Source organism: Rhincodon typus, chromosome 3 (genome assembly GCF_021869965.1).
Source record: "Rhincodon typus isolate 14 chromosome 3, sRhiTyp1.1, whole genome shotgun sequence".
NCBI lineage: Eukaryota > Metazoa > Chordata > Chondrichthyes > Orectolobiformes > Rhincodontidae > Rhincodon > Rhincodon typus.
In genome coordinates, this window is record NC_063334.1 from 59,563,615 (window position 1) to 59,583,923 (window position 20,309).

The window sequence follows — 20,309 nt, forward strand, 5'->3', positions numbered from 1 at the left end:
GTTATCTCCAAACTACCATTTTTTTGCTATTCACCTTAAATCTGTATTTTCTGCTACTGGAACGTTTATCCTTATTTACTTAAAGACTCATACCATCCACTAAATTAGTCTTTCATCTTCTGTGCTCCAAAGATAATAACCCCAGCTTCTCCAAACTCTGTATAATTGAGGTTACTCATTCCCAGTACCATTCCAATGGGTCAAATCTTAAATTTCTTCAAGGCCTTTACAGCCTTCCTAAATTGTTGAGCTTGGAACACAAAACAATATTCCAGCGTTTTAAGACAATTTCAATCATCTACACTATTTCTTAGCTAAACGTTGCCTTTGGTTTTAAAATTCTTATCCTTGATTTCAAATCCCTCTATGTCTTCATCCCTCCCTATCTCTGTAACCTCTTTCAGCCCTAAAGTCCCACTAAACATCTTGCATTTCACCAACTTGGGCGTCTCTGATCATTCTAGCTTATTTGTTGCTGAACTTTCAGCAACCTAGGTTCTCAGCTCTGGAATTCCTTCATAACAAACTTATTGGGAAATCTCCCTTCTAGAAAGATATTTTCCTTGGTAAATTTAAAATTTCAACAAGAGGATTGACAGACTTATTGTAAGCATGGATATTAAGATTACAGAGCCAAGATAGCTAGATGGGGTTACGATTATGATTAGCCATGATCTAACCGAATAATACAACAGATCTCGGAGGCTGAATGACCCATTTTTGCCTCTACCAATAAACGTTACACAGTAGCATGCAACTTGTTCGCTGTTTTTATAGATCAACCAGAATGATACCTAAATTATAAGGCCTAAATTAGCCATTTAGTAAAGGGAGGATAGGGATTAAAAAAATGTTTATATTTCCTGCAATGTACGGTTAAGGAGAGATTTGATTCATGATTTCAAAATATTAAGGGGAACTGATAGGGTAAAGAAGGATGGGAGTTAACAACTTGGGAAAGCCCAAAAGATAGAAAATGTGGTAGAACTCAGAATATTCTTCTGCTCATTGCAGTTAGTTCTAAGCTAATTGTTAATTTTAAACCTGAGAATGCTCAAATTTTGTTATCCAAAGATATAGGGTCAAAGTCAGATATACGGATTTAGGTCACAAATCAATCATAATTTTATTCAATAGAAGAACAGACTCAAGGGGCTAAAATACCCTACTCCTGTTTCTGTACACATAGGCTTCTCTGTCATGCACTATATTGGGAGAAGTGGGGCAATAGTTGGGTCGGAGGCAGTTGGAGTAATTGAGCAAATCCTACCGACACCAAGCCTTTTCCTCCACGTGTAATGCCTTCTTTAATCCCACTTGGCTGTCTGTTCATGGCCTCCCTACGCCTCTGCTGGTACTCTTCATCCATTGTCATAGCAGCTACACCTTTTGCCATTGCACCAGTTATTCTAGAAGCAGCACCTGCAATACCACCTGTAAGAACAATTTATAATTACTAAAATGATGTACAATTCTTCAATTTACTCATTTATATTCATTATAATAAGTTACAAATGTGAAGGAATGTAAGGTCAAATAATGACTGTGTAGGATTTGTAAACAATGCAAATTTAAGGAACTGATTTGGACACTATATCAAATAAAATCGCAAGATTCAAATTTAGGACTCAAGATTTTTCTGAAGTCATTAAATTAGCAAAAAACTACTAATTATTCTTTATAACTTATTGTACAAATTGTGTTATAACATGAGTAGGAGGAGTTAAATCCCTCTTTTCCCACTTTCTTGTTTGACTGTACTTTCTTTTTCTATTTTAGTGAATGTTGATTCACAGTGAATTCAATTATAGATTCTCCCCAATTTGTTTTACCTTTCATGGATTTCACCATACACAGTATTTCCAGTTTTTCTATAAATTGATATTAATTTATTTGCAAATGTAATTTCAAGAACCCTCAGGCAAATTCATCCAATAAAGACTGATAATCTAAGCTCGCTTTCATCTTTGTAGTCATCACTCTTCAATTTACTGTGAAGAAACATTTAAAACTTGCAGTCCAGCAGTTTAACATTGCAACCTTCCACTGATGGAAGGCTTTTAAGACTGTAATGGTGGTTGTGATGAAAATAAATTAATACTGATGTATGAACTAACTGCGTGCATGATAATTTCAAATGTTTTACAAATGAACATATTTGTTGTATATTAATATACTTTTTAAAGTATTTATTTACTGCTCTGTGGGGAGCAAATAGAAGATGGTGGTGTTCGCATGCATGTCCTGCCCTTGTTCTTTCAAAACTAAAAGCTAACTTTTACAAGGAATGCTTTTCTATTTCCAAATTTCTTTAACCAAATTACCACCACAGGGCAATTTAGAGTCATAGAGAAGTACAATCTACGTTTAAGCGCAACCACTGCAATAATACCTTTGAAAGAAAATCTGAAAATAAAAAAGCATCCCTTGTAAAAGATGACCATGGTAGTGCTTTTTCAGCTGACCAACAAAGGAAGCCATCCCACAAGTCTCAGCCAGCATGGACTGAGGTAGTGACTTGGGTCATTGAACAGCCGTTCAAGAAAAAGGTTAACAATCTCCTGTGCTCCAGAACGGTCAGTGTCACTATCTTCTCTATGCTACCTCAGTCTAGGAACATAGAAATTAGGAGCGGGCAGAGGTAATTCAGCCCTTCAAGCCCACTCCCGCTCATAATTTCTAGGTTCCTTTAACATGAAAATTGCTGATCTTATCCTGGTCTCAACTCCACTTTCCGGCCTGCTCTCCACAGCCCTTTTCACACGAAATATACCTATCAGATTCAAGAAAGAAATTAATTCTGCCTCCCCTCTACTCTAAGGCAGTGAATTCCACAGATTCACAACTTTGAGAGAAGTAGTTTCGCCTCATCTCAGTTCCGAACCTACCTCCTCTCACTTTATATCTACGACCTCTTGTTCGAGACTGTCCAAGAATCCAAGGAATTTTGGAATATCATAACCAACACATTCACTATCTCTGTTGCCACTTCCCTTAACATCCTAGGGCACAGGCCATTAGGCCCTGGGACTTATCTGCCTTGAATCCCATCAATTTACTTAATACCTGCTCCCTAGTTAGAGTAATTTCACCAAGTTCCTCTGTAGTAACTGCAGTTTTTGGGAAGAAATTAGCTTCCACTGTGAAAACAGAGACAAAATATTGGTTTGGTGCCTCTACCATTTGACTTTCCCATTATTACCTCACCACTTTCGTCCTGTAAAGGGCTAAGATTTATTTTCACTATTCCCTTCGTTTTTATATGCTTAGAGAAGCTTTTGGTATCAGTGCTCATGTTTTCTGCTAGTTTCCCTCCGTAGTTCATCTTAGTTCTTTTAATTTTTTTTTTTAAAATTCTCCCATTCCTCCAGAGTGCCACTAACTTTTGCAGTATGATACGCCCTAGGCTTTGCCTTTATGTTACCTTGAGATCCTTGTTAAGCCATGGATAATTTTTCACCTTTTTACAATTCCTCTTCTTCTCAGAAATATACTTTAATGATGAGTTATTTAGTATCTCCCTAAGCATTTGCCACTGATCTTCAACTGTCCTGCCCTTTAATATTTTTGCCCAGTCCATTATGGCCAACTACTTCCTCAGGCCTGTACCAGTACCTTTGCTCAACACAAACTCTCATATGCGATTCTGTCTTCACTCTTTCAATCTGAATTTAAAACTTGTGATCACTCCTTCCAGGAGGATCCTAAACTACAAGACCATTTATCAATTCTTCCTCATTACATAATACCAAATCAAAAGTCACCAGTTCTCTGGTTGGCTCCAAGACATGTTGCTCTAAGAAACAATCCCTCACACACTCTATGAACCTTTCGTTGAGGCTACCCTTTCCAAGTTGACTAATCCAGTTAAAATCACCCACAATTACCATTGTGCTCTTCTCACAAGCCCTCATTATTTCTTGGTTTGTACTATGCCTTACTTCAGAAGTACTGTTCAGAGGCCCGTAAATTACTTCCACTAGGGGGTTTCTTTATTCCCTTGCTTTTTATTTCCACCCAGACTGATTCAATATTTTGTTCCCTAATATCAATATCATTTCTTAATGCAGCCTAGATATCATCTTTAACCAAGAAAGTAACTCCACCTCTTGCTCCTTCTTGTCTATCCCTTCAGAATATCGAGTACCTTTGGACATTTAACTGCTAGATGTGAACCTCCTGTAACTGCGTTTCAGTAATCCCCACCAGGTCATACCCATTTGTCTCTATCTGTGCCATCAGCTCATCAACTTTACTCCAAAAACTGTGTGCATTTAGGTACAAGGTTTTTAAATTGGTCCTACTGATTCGTCTTTCTCTTTTAATATCTTGTGCACTACACTTTCCACACTCTTCATCCTTATTTATTAATCCCTGATAACACTGAACCTCATCTCCATCATTTACTCCAACTTTCAACTCACATTTTGATCTTTTACGATTCTTTTCTTCGCCATGGTCGTTAGACTGGCCCTGCCCGTTTATTCTTCTAACCGCTACCTTCTGTTCAAATTCTGACCTGCTACTTTGGCTCCCATCTCCTTCCTTATTAGTTTAAATCCACCTGAGTTGCATTAGCAAACCTCCCTGCCAGATTGTTGGCGCCCTTCCAGTTAAGATGCAACCTGTCGTCTATGCATAGGTCCCACCTGCCTTGGAAGAGATCCCAATCACGCAAAAATTTGAAACCATCCTCTCTGCACCAGCTCTTCAGCCACATGTTAAGCTGTACTATCCTCCTATTCCTTGTCTCACTACCACATGGCATGGGAAGTAATTCCAAGCTTACAACCCTGGAGGTCCTGCTTTTAACTTATGGCCTAAGTCCTGAACTCTCCTTGCAGGACCTCATCATTCTTCTTGCCTATGTCATTGGTACCAATGCTTACCACAATCACTGGCTGTTTACCCGCTCTCTTCGCTATGTGCTGACCATGCTCAGAGACATCCTTGACCCTGACACCAGGGAGGAAACACACTGGAGTTTCATCTGCAGCCACAGAGCTGCCTGTCTGTGCCTCTAAGAATCAAGTTCCCAACTACCATTCCTTGCCTGCACTTTCACCCGCACTACTGTACAACAGAGCCAATCATGCTGCCACTGTTCTGGCTACTGCCATTATCATCCCGTCTCACAATAGCAATCCTATTGCATAATTTAGAATAATCTCTTTGCATCTTCATTTCTTTCCACATTTAGTTACTGAGCCTTTAGCTGTTTTGGGCCTCGCGCTCTTAAATTTCCTCCTCCTCCTTTTATCACGGTCTTTCAGCACATCTCCTTGAACAAGCTTTTAGTTACCCTTCTAATAACTCCTCCCTCAGCCTGTTTTAATTTTCGTCTGACTGCACTGGCACAAAAGTGATCCAGGATATTTTTCCATGTTAACATTAATATTGCAGGTTACCATATAAAATTTTGCAGTCCGAGGGCTGCCACTCAATGCTCTGAAGGAATGATCTGCTTATTTCCATTTTTATCCCTATAGTCTTCACATTTTCATTTTCCAAATTTATACACTTTCTCTTTTAAAACCTAGTTGTGTTTTGCTTCCTATTTGCCCTGGGGAAGATTCTCCATGTCTGTACAGCCCTCATGTAGAAAATTTACCAAAACTAAAAACTTTGGTGTCCTCCCTTACTGACTCGCTGACCAATTTTTACTGATTTGCTTCATCAGCATTTATCAACTCTGAACTCTCAAAGACCTAACCAGTCCACGATGTTGACATGCTTCCCACAACATCCTCAATGAAGGATGCATTATAGTAAATGCTGTCTACCAGTGTTTTCTATTGAATAAACCCTTAAATCATGTTAGAATTTGAAACTAAACCGTCAAATTCCATATGAATTAGGTTAAGACTTTCAACATTATAAAAGCTTGAATAATTTTTGCTCTTATACCTGCAGTGAAAATAATTTGGTAATTCTTCAAAAATTTCTATTCCAATTCATCAATGGCACAAACCTGTAAGGAGTTTAAGGGAGTTTGAATTCAGAGTTCTGAGACCTACCGGGTAAATGGGATAAAACCTTTGTTCCAGACGAAGAAAATGTTGGGACCACGTGGTATCGTAGCTAAAGGATTGTTATAGAATTTCAAAATTTTCAAATACAATGCAACTTGGAAATTCAATAAAACTGGAGGACAGCCTTATGATATAAACATTTTGAAAATTTAGCCTGAACCTATTAACCAGCGAACCAACATTTTCAAAATTAACCAATTACACATAATCAGTTTTCTTTCAAAAAGTGGATATACATACCAACAGCACCCCCCACCAACGCTTTTACACCCAAGGCCATTCCTTCCATGAACTCCTCAGGTCCCTGAATTGCTCCCTGAGGAAAAACAACAATATAATTTAACTTAATTTGCCTGGATTTTTAATTAGAAATACCTGAGGTTATTGATGCTAACTACTGTAATGGAATAAATCTCAGAAGAACTTCTGGTATCTACACGTGGCAGTTAAACACAAAGTCAAGAAGTTGGTGTACAATTTATTTTTCTCTTCTACAAGTGGTTACATTGGTACCTTGCCAAGAGATTCAGCATTGAAATAAATTAAGAGAAAGACATTATGGTACTTAGCCACAAATGCCCACTGAACAAGGAAAAAAAAGTTGTAGCTTGTGCATTCAGGTGAATTTTAATCAGTATGATAACTCTTAATTATGGCGACGCAACCTATCTGGCACTGAAAATTTGCTGTTTTGAGAAGTCTCATTTCACTAGATTGTAATTATTGCTGTAGTTTAAAAATGGTAAAACTTTTTTTTTTAAACTTGTGTGTCTTGTCTTTCTTGAAATCCCATATTTTTAACTCTCACTTTGCTTATTTTCAGTTCATGATTTTACATTGAGTTAGAATATTCTAACTCAGACTTTCAGCTTCTCAATAAGGATTCTTCACAATAGGGAAATGTCATACCAAACTATGGCACCTATGTGTTATTCTTTATCATATTTACAAGTAAGGTGAAAGACATGTTTTGCTCCATTATTGACTTCAGATGTCACCAGTTACAGTCGACAGATGATTGCTAGCTACTAGAATCAAGTCACAATTTGACTTGGAAATAAAATCTTAATTTAGTTGCATGTTATCGGAAAATACTAATTCCAATTTTTAAATTACAGGCCAGGAGATTCTCAGTAAGAAAGGAAAGAAATTTGAAAGCAAGACAAACGTGGCTGTTTTTGAAAGTATTTTTAGGTAATTGTTCCATTACACGCCATGGAAAGATTTAAAAATAAGAATCAGAACAGGACAGTAGGGAAGTCAGTTTTCAAGCAGAAGTAAAGAATTTTCAAAAGGAATACAGATAAGTTAAGACGGTGGACAAAAACAGTTGGTGGATAGGGTTTAATGTGGATAAATGTGACGAATATAGAAAAAAATAGAACATCATTTAAATGGAGCCTTCAAAACTTGGTGGTATACTGCGATTTAGGTGCCCTGATATGTGAATCATGCAGGTACAGCAAGTGATTAGGAAGACAAGTGGAAAGTTGTTTATTACAATGTGAACAGAATACAAATATAGGGAATTTTCACTCCAAATCTATGAAGACTCTGCATCTGGAATATAGTTTGAGTCGTCTTCAAAAAGAAGGACATGCTTACTTTAGAAGCAAATAACCAAAGTTCATAACTAATTCCTGGGAAGAAGGGTTTAGCATATCAAGGAAAGTTGAATTGTTTGAGTCAATAACTAATAGATTTAGCAGAATGGGAAGATGTGTTGCCTTGTAAGGGCAACTAGAATGAGGGAGCACATTTAAGACTGGGAGATCTCCCTCTAAAAAATGGAGAAGATGGTACCCCTCCTTCTTCCTCCCCACACAGGAGTTTAAAAGCACACTCCTCTCACTCCCCTTAAGGTCACCACACTTTTTTTTTTTTTTTCCTTTATTCATTCACAGGATGAGGGTGTCGCAGGCTAGGCAGCGTTTATTGCCCATCCCCAAGTGCCCCGAGAGCAGTTAAGAGTCAACTGTGTTACCGTAGGTCTGGAGTCACATGTAGGCCAGACCAGGTAAGGATGGCTGTTTCCTTCCCTAATGGGCATTAGTGAACCAGATGGGTTTTTCTGACAATCGACAATGGATTCACGGTCATCATTAGATTCTTAACTCCAGATGTTTATTGAATTCAAATTCTGCCATCTGCCATGGCGGATTCGAACCTGCATCCCCAAAATGTTACCTGGGTCTCTGGATTAACAGTCCAGCGATAATACCACTAGGCCATCACCTCCCCGTAACCAGCTGTCCATGCTCACTGCCCTAGCTTCCCAGGGTATGGGGATGCATTGTGCCCTCATCCTGCCCTATTCCCCATTGTAACAATTCTGTGGACAGAAAACAATGTAGCAATACAGTCATACAGCACAGAAACAAGTCCTTCAGACCACCATGTCTATGCCAACCTACAAACACCAAACTACACTAATCCCATTTACTGGCATTTGGTTCACTGCCTACTATGCTCCAGCATTTTAAGTACTCATACGGAAGTTTCTTAAATGTTGCAAGAATATTTGCCTCCACCACCCTCTCAGGCAGCATGTTCTATATATCTACCAATCTCTGGGTGATTTTTGTTCTCAGATCTCCTGTAAACCACTTGATCCTCACCTTAAACTTGTGCCCTTTTCAGTTTTGGGCACATCTGCCATAGGAAAAAAGATTCTCATGATCTACTCTGTTTATGCCTCTCATCAACCTCCTCTACTCCAAGGGGGGAAACATCCAGCCTTTCAAGTCTCTCCTCGTAACTGAAACTTTTCATGACAGATCACATTCCCGTGAAACTCTTCTATGCCCTCTCCTTTCAATCACATTTTTCCGATTGTAAGGCGACCAGAACTGCACACAGTATTCCACCTGCGACCTAACTAATATTTTATAAAGTCTCAACAAGACTTCCTTGCTCCTACGTTCTATGTCCTGGCCAATGACGACAAGGATCCCAGGTGCATTCTTTACCACCCTGTCTACCTGTGCTGACACCTTCAAGGATCTGTGGACTGTTCACCAAGGTCCCTTTGTTCCTCAGTACTCTCTAGGGGCTTACCATTCATTATGTATATCTTTCCTTTACAAGGCCTCCTGGAATGCATTACCTTGCACTTATTGGGTTAAATTCCATCTGCCATTGCTCTGCCCAATTTACCAGCTGATCAATGTTAGACTGTATCCTGAGACCATCCTCCTTACTATCGATACTCCCAATTTCTTGTGTCATCTGGAAACTTACTAATTGTATCTTCTACATTCACATCCTTCATGTGGAGCAGGAAAGTTGACATGATGAAATTAGTTGAAATGATTTCTGAAGAAGGGTCCCGACCCAAAATGTCAACTTATCTGCTCCTCTGATGCTGCCTGTCCTGCTGTGCTTCTTCAGTTCCACACTGTTATCCCCCATTTCCCATTTTGTTTCCATTGCTTCTTTTGCCAGTACCTCAAATCTGCAACCTCTGGTTCTTATCCTTCCACCAATGGAAACAATTTTTCCCCAGCTACTCATCTAAACACCTCATTATCTTGAATACCTTCATCAAATCTCAATATTCTTTACTTTAAAAGACCAGTTCCAATTTCCTCAACATTTTTATATAACTGAAGTTTCTTATCCCTGGATCCATTCAGTTTTGGCTAAATCAGTGTTAAATACAGGTTTAACATAACTTTCTTGCTTTCATACTCTATGCCACTATTGATAAAGTCTAGGATGCTATATGCTTTATTTATTACTCTCATAACTTCTCCTGCCACCTTCCTCTGCTCCTTCATTTTGTATTGTACCTTCATATTCTTTCTACCAAAGTGAATCAAGCACACTTCTCTGCATTAAATGTCTGGCCATTCCATGAACCAGTCTACATTCTTCTGAAGTTCTATACTACACATCACAATACTTCCAAGTTTCATATCATTCACAAATTTAGAAATTGTGCCAGTAAGCCAAGATATAGGTCATTAACATACATGAGAAACAGCAGTATTCTAACACCAATAGCTGCTGTATAAACCTTTCTCCAGTCTGAAAAACAACTGCTCACCACTGCACTTTGACTCCTTCACTTGGCCAGCTTTGTATCACTCTAACTTTGTTCAAAGCTTGTTCTGCGGCACATTGTCTCTTTTGAAATATACACTATAACAACATCATTACCCTAATCAACCTTTTCTGTTATCTCACCAGAAAATTCAAAACAAGTTAGTTAAAATGGTTTTCCCTCAACAAATACATGCTGGGTTTTCTTTTTGCCCAAACTGACAATTAATTTTGCTCTGATTTGTCATTTCTAGAAGCTTCCCATCACTAAAGATAAAATGATTGACCTGCAGTTGTTGGGCTTATTTCTATACTCTGTTTCTCAACAAACACATAACATTTTCAATTCCCCAGACTTCTGGCATGACCTCAACGTCAAAGGAAGAGAGTGTTAAATTATTGCCAGTATCTCCAAATTTTCCACTCATTTTGTTCAGTATCATTGGATGCATATCATCCACTTTTCATCCTATATTTTATGGTCAGTCCCAATACAGTATCAAATTTAAGTACATACAGCCTATCCTAGATCTCCTCTATCAATTTTAAACCATTCAAGTGTCTGAATGACTTATTCTTTCACCATCACCGGACCTGTAAGTGCCTTCTTGGTAAAGACAGATGCAAAGTATTCATCTAGTAACTTGAGTCATGCCTCTGTCCATGTGTGTAAATCTACATTTTGGTTCCTAACCATTCTTTACCACCCTCATACTATTTACATGCTAATAGATTTTTGGATTCCCTTTTATATGGTCTGCCTGTCTCTCCTCAATTACTCTTTGATTTCTTCATTTCCTTTGTTAATTCCCTCTGAACCTTCTACACTATTAAGTGGATAATACAATTGAGCACACTTTTTCGGTTTCATCTTACGCTGTCCAGGAAACTCTTGAACTGTTTGCCTATTTTTACCTTCATGAGAACTTGCCTTGACTGCATCTGCGACTTCTTTCAAGGTAGCCCTTTCTTCAGTTACAGTTTTTTCTTAAATTTTTGATTCTATTTTATCTAGGCCACGTTCACACCAGTGAATTTGACTTTCCCTCGATTAATTGTTCTAATTTGATATTGCTCCTTGTCCTTTTCCATAGCTTAATTTTTTTTTTTTAAACCTTTTGGTACAACAATCACTGTCACCTGAATATTTCTCTACTGATACCTAATCTATTGAGCCATTTAATTTTTTAAGAACCAAGTCCAGCAAAACCTATTTTCTCCTTGGACTGGGGACATACTGCTACAGAATATTTCCTAGAGGGGCTCATTTCTCTCGCTGATTTTTTTTATTGTGACATTTCTCTGTAATTTCCATGCAAATTTGTTTCTCTACATCTTTCCCACTAGTTGGTGGCCTACAGATTACAATAATCAACAATTACCTCTAAATATATCAACTCTGTTCTTGGCCTTTTTGTGACTTCCTCTCTTTTCAGTACTGCATTGTTCTCCTTTACCAATGCAGATACCTCCTATTAAATCTTTCCTGAACATCTTGTATTGAAGCTCAGCAAATCTGGCAGCTTCTGTGAAGAGACAATCAGAGTCAACGTTTCAGGTCTGGTGACCCTTCCTCAGAACTCATCGGATTTTCTCTTCACAGATGCTGCCAGACCTGCTGAGCTTTTCCAGCAACTTCTGTTTTTATTCCCGATTTACAGAATCCGTAGTTTTTTTTGGTTTTTAATCTTGTATTCAAGCACATTTAATATCCAGTCTCACCTTTCTTTGAGCTGGTTTTTGTTATCAGCACTTCATATTTCCATGTGGCTATCTATCTGCTGTTTACCAACTTTATTTACTGCACTCTACGCATTCACGTACATGCATTGCAACTCCAATGGAGACTTTATTACATTCCTTCTTGACAAATGGATAATACCTATCTGTTTCCTACTGTAGTTTTGTCCCTGTCTCCAAATATCCTTTGCACCTTGGTACGGCTATCAAGTGTTGCCTCTCGGTTCTCTCACACAGTTTAAACCCTCGTCAGTAGTATTAAGAAATCACTTCACAAGGAAATTGGTTATGGCTGTTTTCAGCAACAATGCATCCAGCAAGTAAAAAGTTTCAGAACACTGAGAACTGAACTCAGTCTACCAAGAATCCAAAGCTCTTCCTCCTGCACCATTTTTCTTTGTATGGACTTGCTATTTCTATATTCATTTGCAGTGTTACTAGGCACAGTCCTGAAACCAAGACATTTGGAGGTCCTGATTGCTAACTTCCTATCTGGGTCTGTACTTGGAATATAGAAGAACAAGAGAGGACCTCATCAAAACGTACAACATTCTTAAAGGACTTCACAGAGTAGTAGTAGCAGAAAGGCTGTTTCTCCTTTTGGGAAAGTCTAGGACCAGACAAATAACTTCAGAATAATTGTGGAGGGGGTCGCACATTTAAGACACAAATGAGGAGAAATTTCTTCTCTCAGTCAATTTGTAGAGTTCTTTACCACAGAGGATTGTTGCAGCAGTGTCACTAATTATATTCAAGGCTGAGATTAACAGTTTTTTGATCAATAAGGAAATCAAAGGTTATGGAGAAAAGGCAGGAAAGTGGAGTTGAGGATTATCAGGCATGATCTCATTGAATGGCAGAGCAGGCTTACTTCTATTGCTATGCCCTACGTAGCTCCAGAAATTCTGACTGCACGACCACATCATTTTCCCAATCTACACAGCCGGTTTGATGTAAACCAGAACTGCTAGTTGTTGATCCTCCACTCTCTGGGTGCTCAGTGGCCAGTGATATCCTTGACTCTGGCACCAGGGAGTCTGGATTTGTATCCATGGTCAGAGTTGCCGGTCTCTTCCCTTAACTATTGAATCTCCTGTCACAAATGTTCTTCTAACCTTATTTAACTTCATGCCCTCATTTACAGCTAAGCTGTGCCAGGTACTCGGCTCTGGCAGCATTCACCAGATGAACCATGAAATTGATCAAAATACTAGTTGTAAAGTACTCAGGAAGTCATGGCAGGCTGCTCATTTCTCCTTAACTGCTTGGTGATTACCCATTTCTGTTCTTCCTTCATTCTCTTAAGCTGCAGGTGGCTATATTTATAAGTATGCTATTCATGAAGCTGCCAACCTGGGGCATGTGCTGCAGTGACACCAGTTGCTGCTCAAGCTCCAAAGCGCAGAGCTCAAGCTGCTGCAGGTGACAATTCCTATAAATATTGTTATCCCACACGAAGATAATGTCCTAAATAAAAACCAAAAGAACTGTGGATGCTGCAAATCAGGAACAAAAACAAAGTTGCTGGAAAAGCTCAGCAGGTCTGGCAGCATCTGTGGAGGAGAAAACAGAGTTAATGTTTTGGGTCCGGTGACTCTTCCTCAGATAATGTCCTGCAGTTTCTACATATATGATATACTGTCCAAGAAGTTCAACAGCCCTGTCATTCCACTGTCCATTATAAATATAGAAAATAGGAACAGGAATAGGCCATTCAGTCCTTTGAACCAGTTCCACCATTCAATATAATCATGGCTGATCATCCTACTCAGTACCCTGCTCCTGCTTTTGCCCTACACCTTTTGATCCCTTTACCTCTAAGAAGTTTACCCATCTCCGCCTTGAAAATGTTCAATTTTTCTGCCATAAAAAGCAGTTGAGGCTGAGAATTCCACAGGTTCACCACTCTGTGGATGATGAAATTTCTCATCAGTTGCATACCCCTTCTGTGACCCCTTGTCCTGGTCTCCTGGGTCATGAATGAAGGACATGCTTACCTTGTCTGGTCTTGTTATAGTTTCCTTATCTAAATCATTAACCTACTTTGTGAATAACTGGGGTCCAAGCACTAATCCCTTCAGCAGCCCACTAATTACTGGCTGCCACTCAAAAAAAATGACCCATCTATTTCTTCTCTGGCAACCAGTTCTCAATACACTATCTCCAATCCCATTTACTTTAATTTTACATGCTAATGCTAATCTCTTACTTATTCAAAGTCTTCTGAAAATCCATGTAAACCACATCCACTGGTGCCAGCTTATCAACTCTACTGGTCCTTAGATGATAAAACTTATTAGAAAACAAAGACTCACTAGCTATTCACTTTCCAACTTCTTAAGTATAGGGAGGTTAATCAAAATAATTCATATAACCCTTACTATCAAACAAAGAAAAACAAGATTTTCATTTCCCAGCTCTTAGAAACACTAAACTGTTATGGTACAGAAGGTGGTCATTTGGCCTTGTGTCTCTGAACTGGATCTTTCAGCATTTTAACACTGTACCACTCTCCTGCCTTTTTCCCATAACCCTGCACATATGTAAATAGAAATAATCACCTTAATGCCCTTGTGAATGTCTCAATTGAACCTGCTTCCATCATACTTTCTGACAGCACATTCTAGATTCTAATAACTTGCCGTGTTCAATTTTATTCTCACTTTGCAATTTCTTCTTTTGTAAAACACTTGAACTATGCCCAGTGGTTCTTCTCCATTTACATACAGGAACAGTTTACCCTATCGACATTGTACATACCCTTCGTGATTTTGAAAACTTTTATCGAATCTCCTCTTAAGCTGTTTCTCCAAGGAGAACAGAGCCAAACTTTAAGAGTCTGAACCCTGGAACCATTCTCATAAGAGACATCTGCACTCTCTCCAATTCATTCACATCCATCCTATCCTAACTGTATACAATGCTTCAGCTGAGGTCTAGCCAGTGTCTTATACAAGTTCATCATAAACTCCCTGCTCTTGTATTTTGTGTCCCTTTTTATGAAGCCTAGAAAACTGTATGGTGTATTAACCATGCTCACTACCTGTCCTGCTACCTGCAATGACTCATTCTCCTGCACACACTTTGGAATAGCACCCTTTGTTTTATACTCTTTCGATATCCTTTGTATCAAAGTCGATCACCTCATACTTCTCTACACTGAACTTCATCTGCAATCTATCTGTCTACTCTAACAACTTGTCAATGTCCTTTTGAAGATTTACACTGTCTTCCTCAGTCTACAATCCTCACAAGTTTGTGTCACCCATAAACTTGGAAATTGTCACATGCACACCAAGATCGAGATCATTTACACATCTCAGGAAAAGCAGGGGTTCCCACACTCAGCCTCCAATACAAACTGTCTTCCAGCACAGAAAAAAAAAATCCATTAACCATCATCACTCTATTTCCTATTCTTCAGCCAATTTTGTATCTACATTGTCTCTGTCGCTTTTATTCCAGGACCTACGACTTTCTGTGCAAGTCCAGTGTGTGGCCATAAGACCATAGGAGTAGAATGAGGTCATTTGGTCCATTGAGCCTGCTTTGCCATTCAATCATGGCCGATAGGTTTCTCAAGCCCATTCTCCGGTCTTCTACCCATAACCCTTAATCACATACTAATCAAGAACCTGCCTGTCTGTCGTAAATACACTCGACGACTTGGTCTTCACAGCCTTCTGCAGCAATGAGTTCTACAGATTCACCACATTCTGGTTGAAGAAATTCCTCCCTGTCTCAGTTCAAAAGGGTCGGCCCTTCACTCTGAGGCTTTGCCCTCCAGTCTTAGTCTCTCCTACTAGTGGATAAATCTCCTCCACATCCACTCTATCCAGGCCTCTCAGTATTCTATCAGTTTCAATGAGATTCCTCTCTCATCTTTCTAAACTCCATCGAGTACAGACCCAGGGTCCTTAAATGCTCCTCATTATAAGCCCTTCATCCCAGCACTGTATCAAGGACCTTTCGGAAGTCCATGTACACCACGTCACCAGCTTTCCCCTCATCACTTCTTTCAGTTAGCTCTTCAAAAATGTCCAGCAAGTTGGTTAGACACAACTCTCCCTTAACAAATCCATGGTGAGTCTTTCAAAGTAATGTGACTATTCTCCATGTGACTACTTTTTCCTATCAGGATTCCCCATCACTGAAGTTAAACTTATTCGTCTGTAATTACTGGCTGATCTTTGCAACCTTTTTACAATTGCATTCCTCTTCCTTACCAATTTTAAATTGTTAGACAATATGATATAGGAGCAGAATTAGGCCATTCAGCTCATCAAGTCTGCTCTGCCATTCGATTATGCCTTCTGTTGACTATGTCCTCCTCTGTCGCCCTGTTTAGGGGTGACCTGTACGTGAACACACCAAGTGGCCCATGCCTGCTTACAAGATGGCAGTCCAAAGCTAAGCAAAACTAAGCAGCCTGCTCACACAGTAAAACACAACGATACCTTTGAACAGAACTGCTACAAGGTCAGTAAAAGAACGATCTATGTTCCCATCCAGACAGTTCTGATAAAAGGATGCCTTAGGACAGATAAATGACCAATTCTAGCCTCATTAATGAAAGGATGATTGTCCCAGTAAATGAATAACATCAGGTGCTAGGTGAAGTCCCTCAACAGCTGCAAGGACAACAGCTAAAGTTATTTCATAGTAAATTGCTGCTTCTTTGAAGCGATCTGCAATATTAAATAGTTTCTAGTTAAAAATGTTGCTTTCAATACATAACCAGAATATAATACATGCATTAAAAAAATCATTTAAGCCTAGATGTGAAGGTTAACCAGCCTTCTCTTATGCCCTATATAACATTACACTTATAAGTAACTTTATAACATAAGCTAACCTTATAACAAATAGTTAAAACCAATTGACATTTTATTTTTACATTATGTAATTGGGACAGTGAGAAAATAAAAGGAGTAACTGAATGTGGGAAAAATAGACAGCACCAAAATATAGTGGGTAATAGAATTTGAGCTGTCCTTACAGATAAGCAAGCCTGAGAAAGACCCGGAGTATAGACATTAAACTTTTGGAATGCAAATGAAGAGGATCCACAGAAGCATCCCAAGGCCTAGAGCTAACATGATAAGATCATGGGAACCTGGGGCTGTCCACAGAAGCACCCATCATTGATTAGGTTAGCCATGGGATTGGGTGTATGGATTAAGGGGTAAGGACAGTTACAACGGTATATTTGACCATTATAACAAAGCATATAGAATGCTGTATTTTTACTGTAAAAATCAGAGAGTGTCATTGATCTACCTTCTAATTTAGGGGAAGATTCTTTGGCCCTGTCCCTGCATCAACTGATTTCTGCTTGAATAAATATCTTCCAATTGCCTGAATCCTGCCTGAGTTTTTGTCCCCAGTTGGGAGGTACGTTCCTACACCATGGCTGGAGTAGTATCTGCTTTGTATGTAAAAGTAGGTGCAAAATATTAAAATAACACCTCTGCCTCTTGCTTCTAAGTGTAAAACGCCTTTTCAGTCTACAATTGGCCCTACTTTTCTATTTGTCACCCTTTTACTATTGATATGCTTTTTTTAAAAACAGAGATTGATACTTATTTAAGGTCAATAAACGTGGAGCTGAAAAAGCACAGCAGGTCAGACAGCATCCGAGAAGCAGGGAAGTCAACGTTTCAGGCCAAAACCCTTTGTCAGAGCTGGGAAGGGGGAGAATGGAAGTTAACTATTCCCGCTTTGACTTCATGTCAACTATGACCCAACTATTCAGCAGTCTCTTCTCATGTTGCATAAATCGGTGTTCCTTTTCCCAAGGCTCTTTCTTGTGTGTCAGTCCTGATAATTGCATAATGAAAAGCTCAGACTTTGTTTGTCCTTTTAGCCATGTTTAATCATTGTCGAGTAGGGCAGCAATTCTGCAATAACTGTGGAAGTGACCAAATCATGTCAACCGTTGATCTGCTGACTCTGAAATCGGACGGAGGTGCCAGAGTCTGCAAGCTGATCTGAGCAATGCAAGTAAAGATCTTCCCTACAATATACATTTGATTTATGACTACAGCATTCCAAATGAAGAGCCTATGTATTAAGTAGTTTATAGATTGAAATCTGACCTGATAAGGTTCATAGAAAAATGCTTCAACTCCTTGCGATAAATCTCTGATTAAACCAAAAGGATTGCCCAAGACATCTAGTCCAAAGACAAGCACATACAATTGCTTGATTGCCTAGAGGGAGAGAGAAACAGAAATTGTTTAAAAACAAATTAATATTATAAATACTTGTCGTGGTGAGTGGGATTATTAAGTAATAATATTTAAAACTGCACATGAAATATTGTACATACCTGCTTAGAATAATGTCGGATTACCTCCCACTGAAGCTGTTGTGTGGTATAAAACTGATAATTGATTTCAAAAAATGCAAGCCTGCAAAGAACAGAGTATTTGAATATTAAGCACAAGATTTATTTGTCTATCATAATTTATAATGTGATAGTCCCTTGAAAGATGTTAAGCAACACAAACCTGTAGTGAAAAGATTTGAAACTTCAAAACCTTACACAATTACCATAGCTTTCTGGGTATTGAATGCCCTTTCAAGATTGCAAAACACTAACTTCTAAATTACTATAAAAATTTGAAAAACAAGTAGACTTTAACTACACCTGTGGATATTTTTACAAGTACACTAATGTAAAAGAAAGCTACTTAGAGCTGAATGTTTACATCACAACAGGGCACAGCAGAGAGAGAGGCAGGTGGGTTATAAATTCAGGCTGCCAGCCACTGTACCAATTCCGGACTCTGATCCTGTCCCTGGGGCAATTACCAATGGGGGAGAGGATTGGGGAACAACTGGGAATGGGAATGGGAGTGGGTTACAGACACACAACCAAAGTGTAGCCACTTAAAGGTCTGTTATGGTTAATAATTGGAGGTTGGCTGGAATTTCCTTGTTTGTCTCTTGGTCCTACAGGTAGGAGGGAAATGTGTGGCTAGCCAAAGGCCATCTCTGGAAGTATGCATGGAACACGAACTGCAGGCAGGATTACAGCCTCTCCCCAACTGTCTGGCTTCAGTTGCAGCACCGGCCCAGCTGCTCAAGGGTACTTTTCCTTATTGCAAAAGGAAAAGTAGTTGGAAAGAGGTCCCTCCAAGTTCCTGTTGCATTTTCCTCCATGTACATTAGAAACCAATTGTCTTTTTCAGTGCCTGCGATTAGTCTGTTGTCTTTGAGTGCCCACCACTATCTAAATTGGATAGCAAGTGGTCAATTTGGGGAAAATTTGTTCCTCAAACACCATTTAATACTTACAACACAGTCCCGAAGCCCAAAAGGAAGATCATGCACTTGGGATGAGAAGTAAACTTTATACTTGTGCTTCCTTATCTCACTTTTCTTTCCTTATGACTGTTCCTGCTTCAATTTAATTTTGATTTCAAGTACTTTTTAACCAACACTATCTTTTATACAGATTCTTATAACCTTATCTTACATGTTTTAAATCATTAACATTTATCAAAAAGCCAGAAAATAAGTGAATCAGTGAGAGCGACTTTAGACAAATGAGCTTTTGGTTAGACAAGATCCAAAAGCCACTTGCAACCAAAAGAGACAAAAGAACAAAAATGGACATTGCTATGTTGATTTAATCAGATCTCAATCGTACATTAAACTGGAAAATAAACGAATTTTCAATACATCCATTAACTTAATTGCCAACTTATCATTGGCTAGCTCTTTAATAGAAAATTAGAGTCTTGATGACAGCAGTGCCCACAGTGGGGATTCCTGGTGGCAGCAGTAGGCCTGGAGATTAGATTCTTGGTGATAGCACTGCTCAGAGGGAGCCTCCTGACAGTGGAAGGCCCGATGGTCGGACTCTTTGCAGCGTCAGCGAGGCAGTCGCCACAGAGCCGGAGTCTCCTGGGGCAGCAGTGTCACCATCACTGTTCCGAGAGAAGCACTCACTGAGGACCGGAACACCTCGCAGAAGCCCCGAAGATGTGCTCGAGACCCCAATTTAACAGAAAATGAACTCTTATTTAATTTCTTTTTATCTTTATGGTATTTCAAAGTGGCACTGGACTTGTGGTGACAAAACACTTTTCACTGTATCTTCAAGATATCGATGACATTGAATAAATCATTCACCACTGAGAGGACAGACCCAGCAGAGGAGGCAACAGAACAACAGTACACACTGAGTTGTTCCGGATGTACCTCACATTGATTCAAGACCCAATAACGTCCCCATAGAAACCACATGCTGAAATTTGAGTAGCCTTTAATTTTAAGGTGAAATAATTGCACAGAGGCCAGTATCCTGTCACCAAGTTACCCTGTATTTGCACATGCACTGTACATCTGCTCTGATCAGCCAGCTCAGAACCAGTCCCTAGAGTGAGGAGACTTTCAGACTCTGCTGTATTTTATTTTCCTTTATTTACAAGTGTACAGTGTACAGTACACTGACTGTGACCAGCCAGCTCGGAGTTAGTCCCT

The 20,309-nt window shown here is 39.2% G+C and overlaps 1 protein-coding gene across 1 annotated transcript in view; it reads right to left on the reverse strand.

Annotated features, from left to right (window-relative positions):
* vps13a (vacuolar protein sorting 13 homolog A) overlaps positions 1-20,309 on the reverse strand; it is a 330,557-nt gene that overhangs the window by 53,407 nt on the left and 256,841 nt on the right. Inside the window, exons 49-52 of the mRNA XM_048593475.1 lie at positions 18,148-18,229; positions 17,915-18,028; positions 6,273-6,348; positions 1,271-1,434 (exon numbers count right to left, since the gene is read on the reverse strand). Coding sequence (XP_048449432.1) covers positions 1,271-1,434; positions 6,273-6,348; positions 17,915-18,028; positions 18,148-18,229 — 436 coding nt within the window. The remainder of the gene's footprint in view (positions 1-1,270; positions 1,435-6,272; positions 6,349-17,914; positions 18,029-18,147; positions 18,230-20,309) is intronic.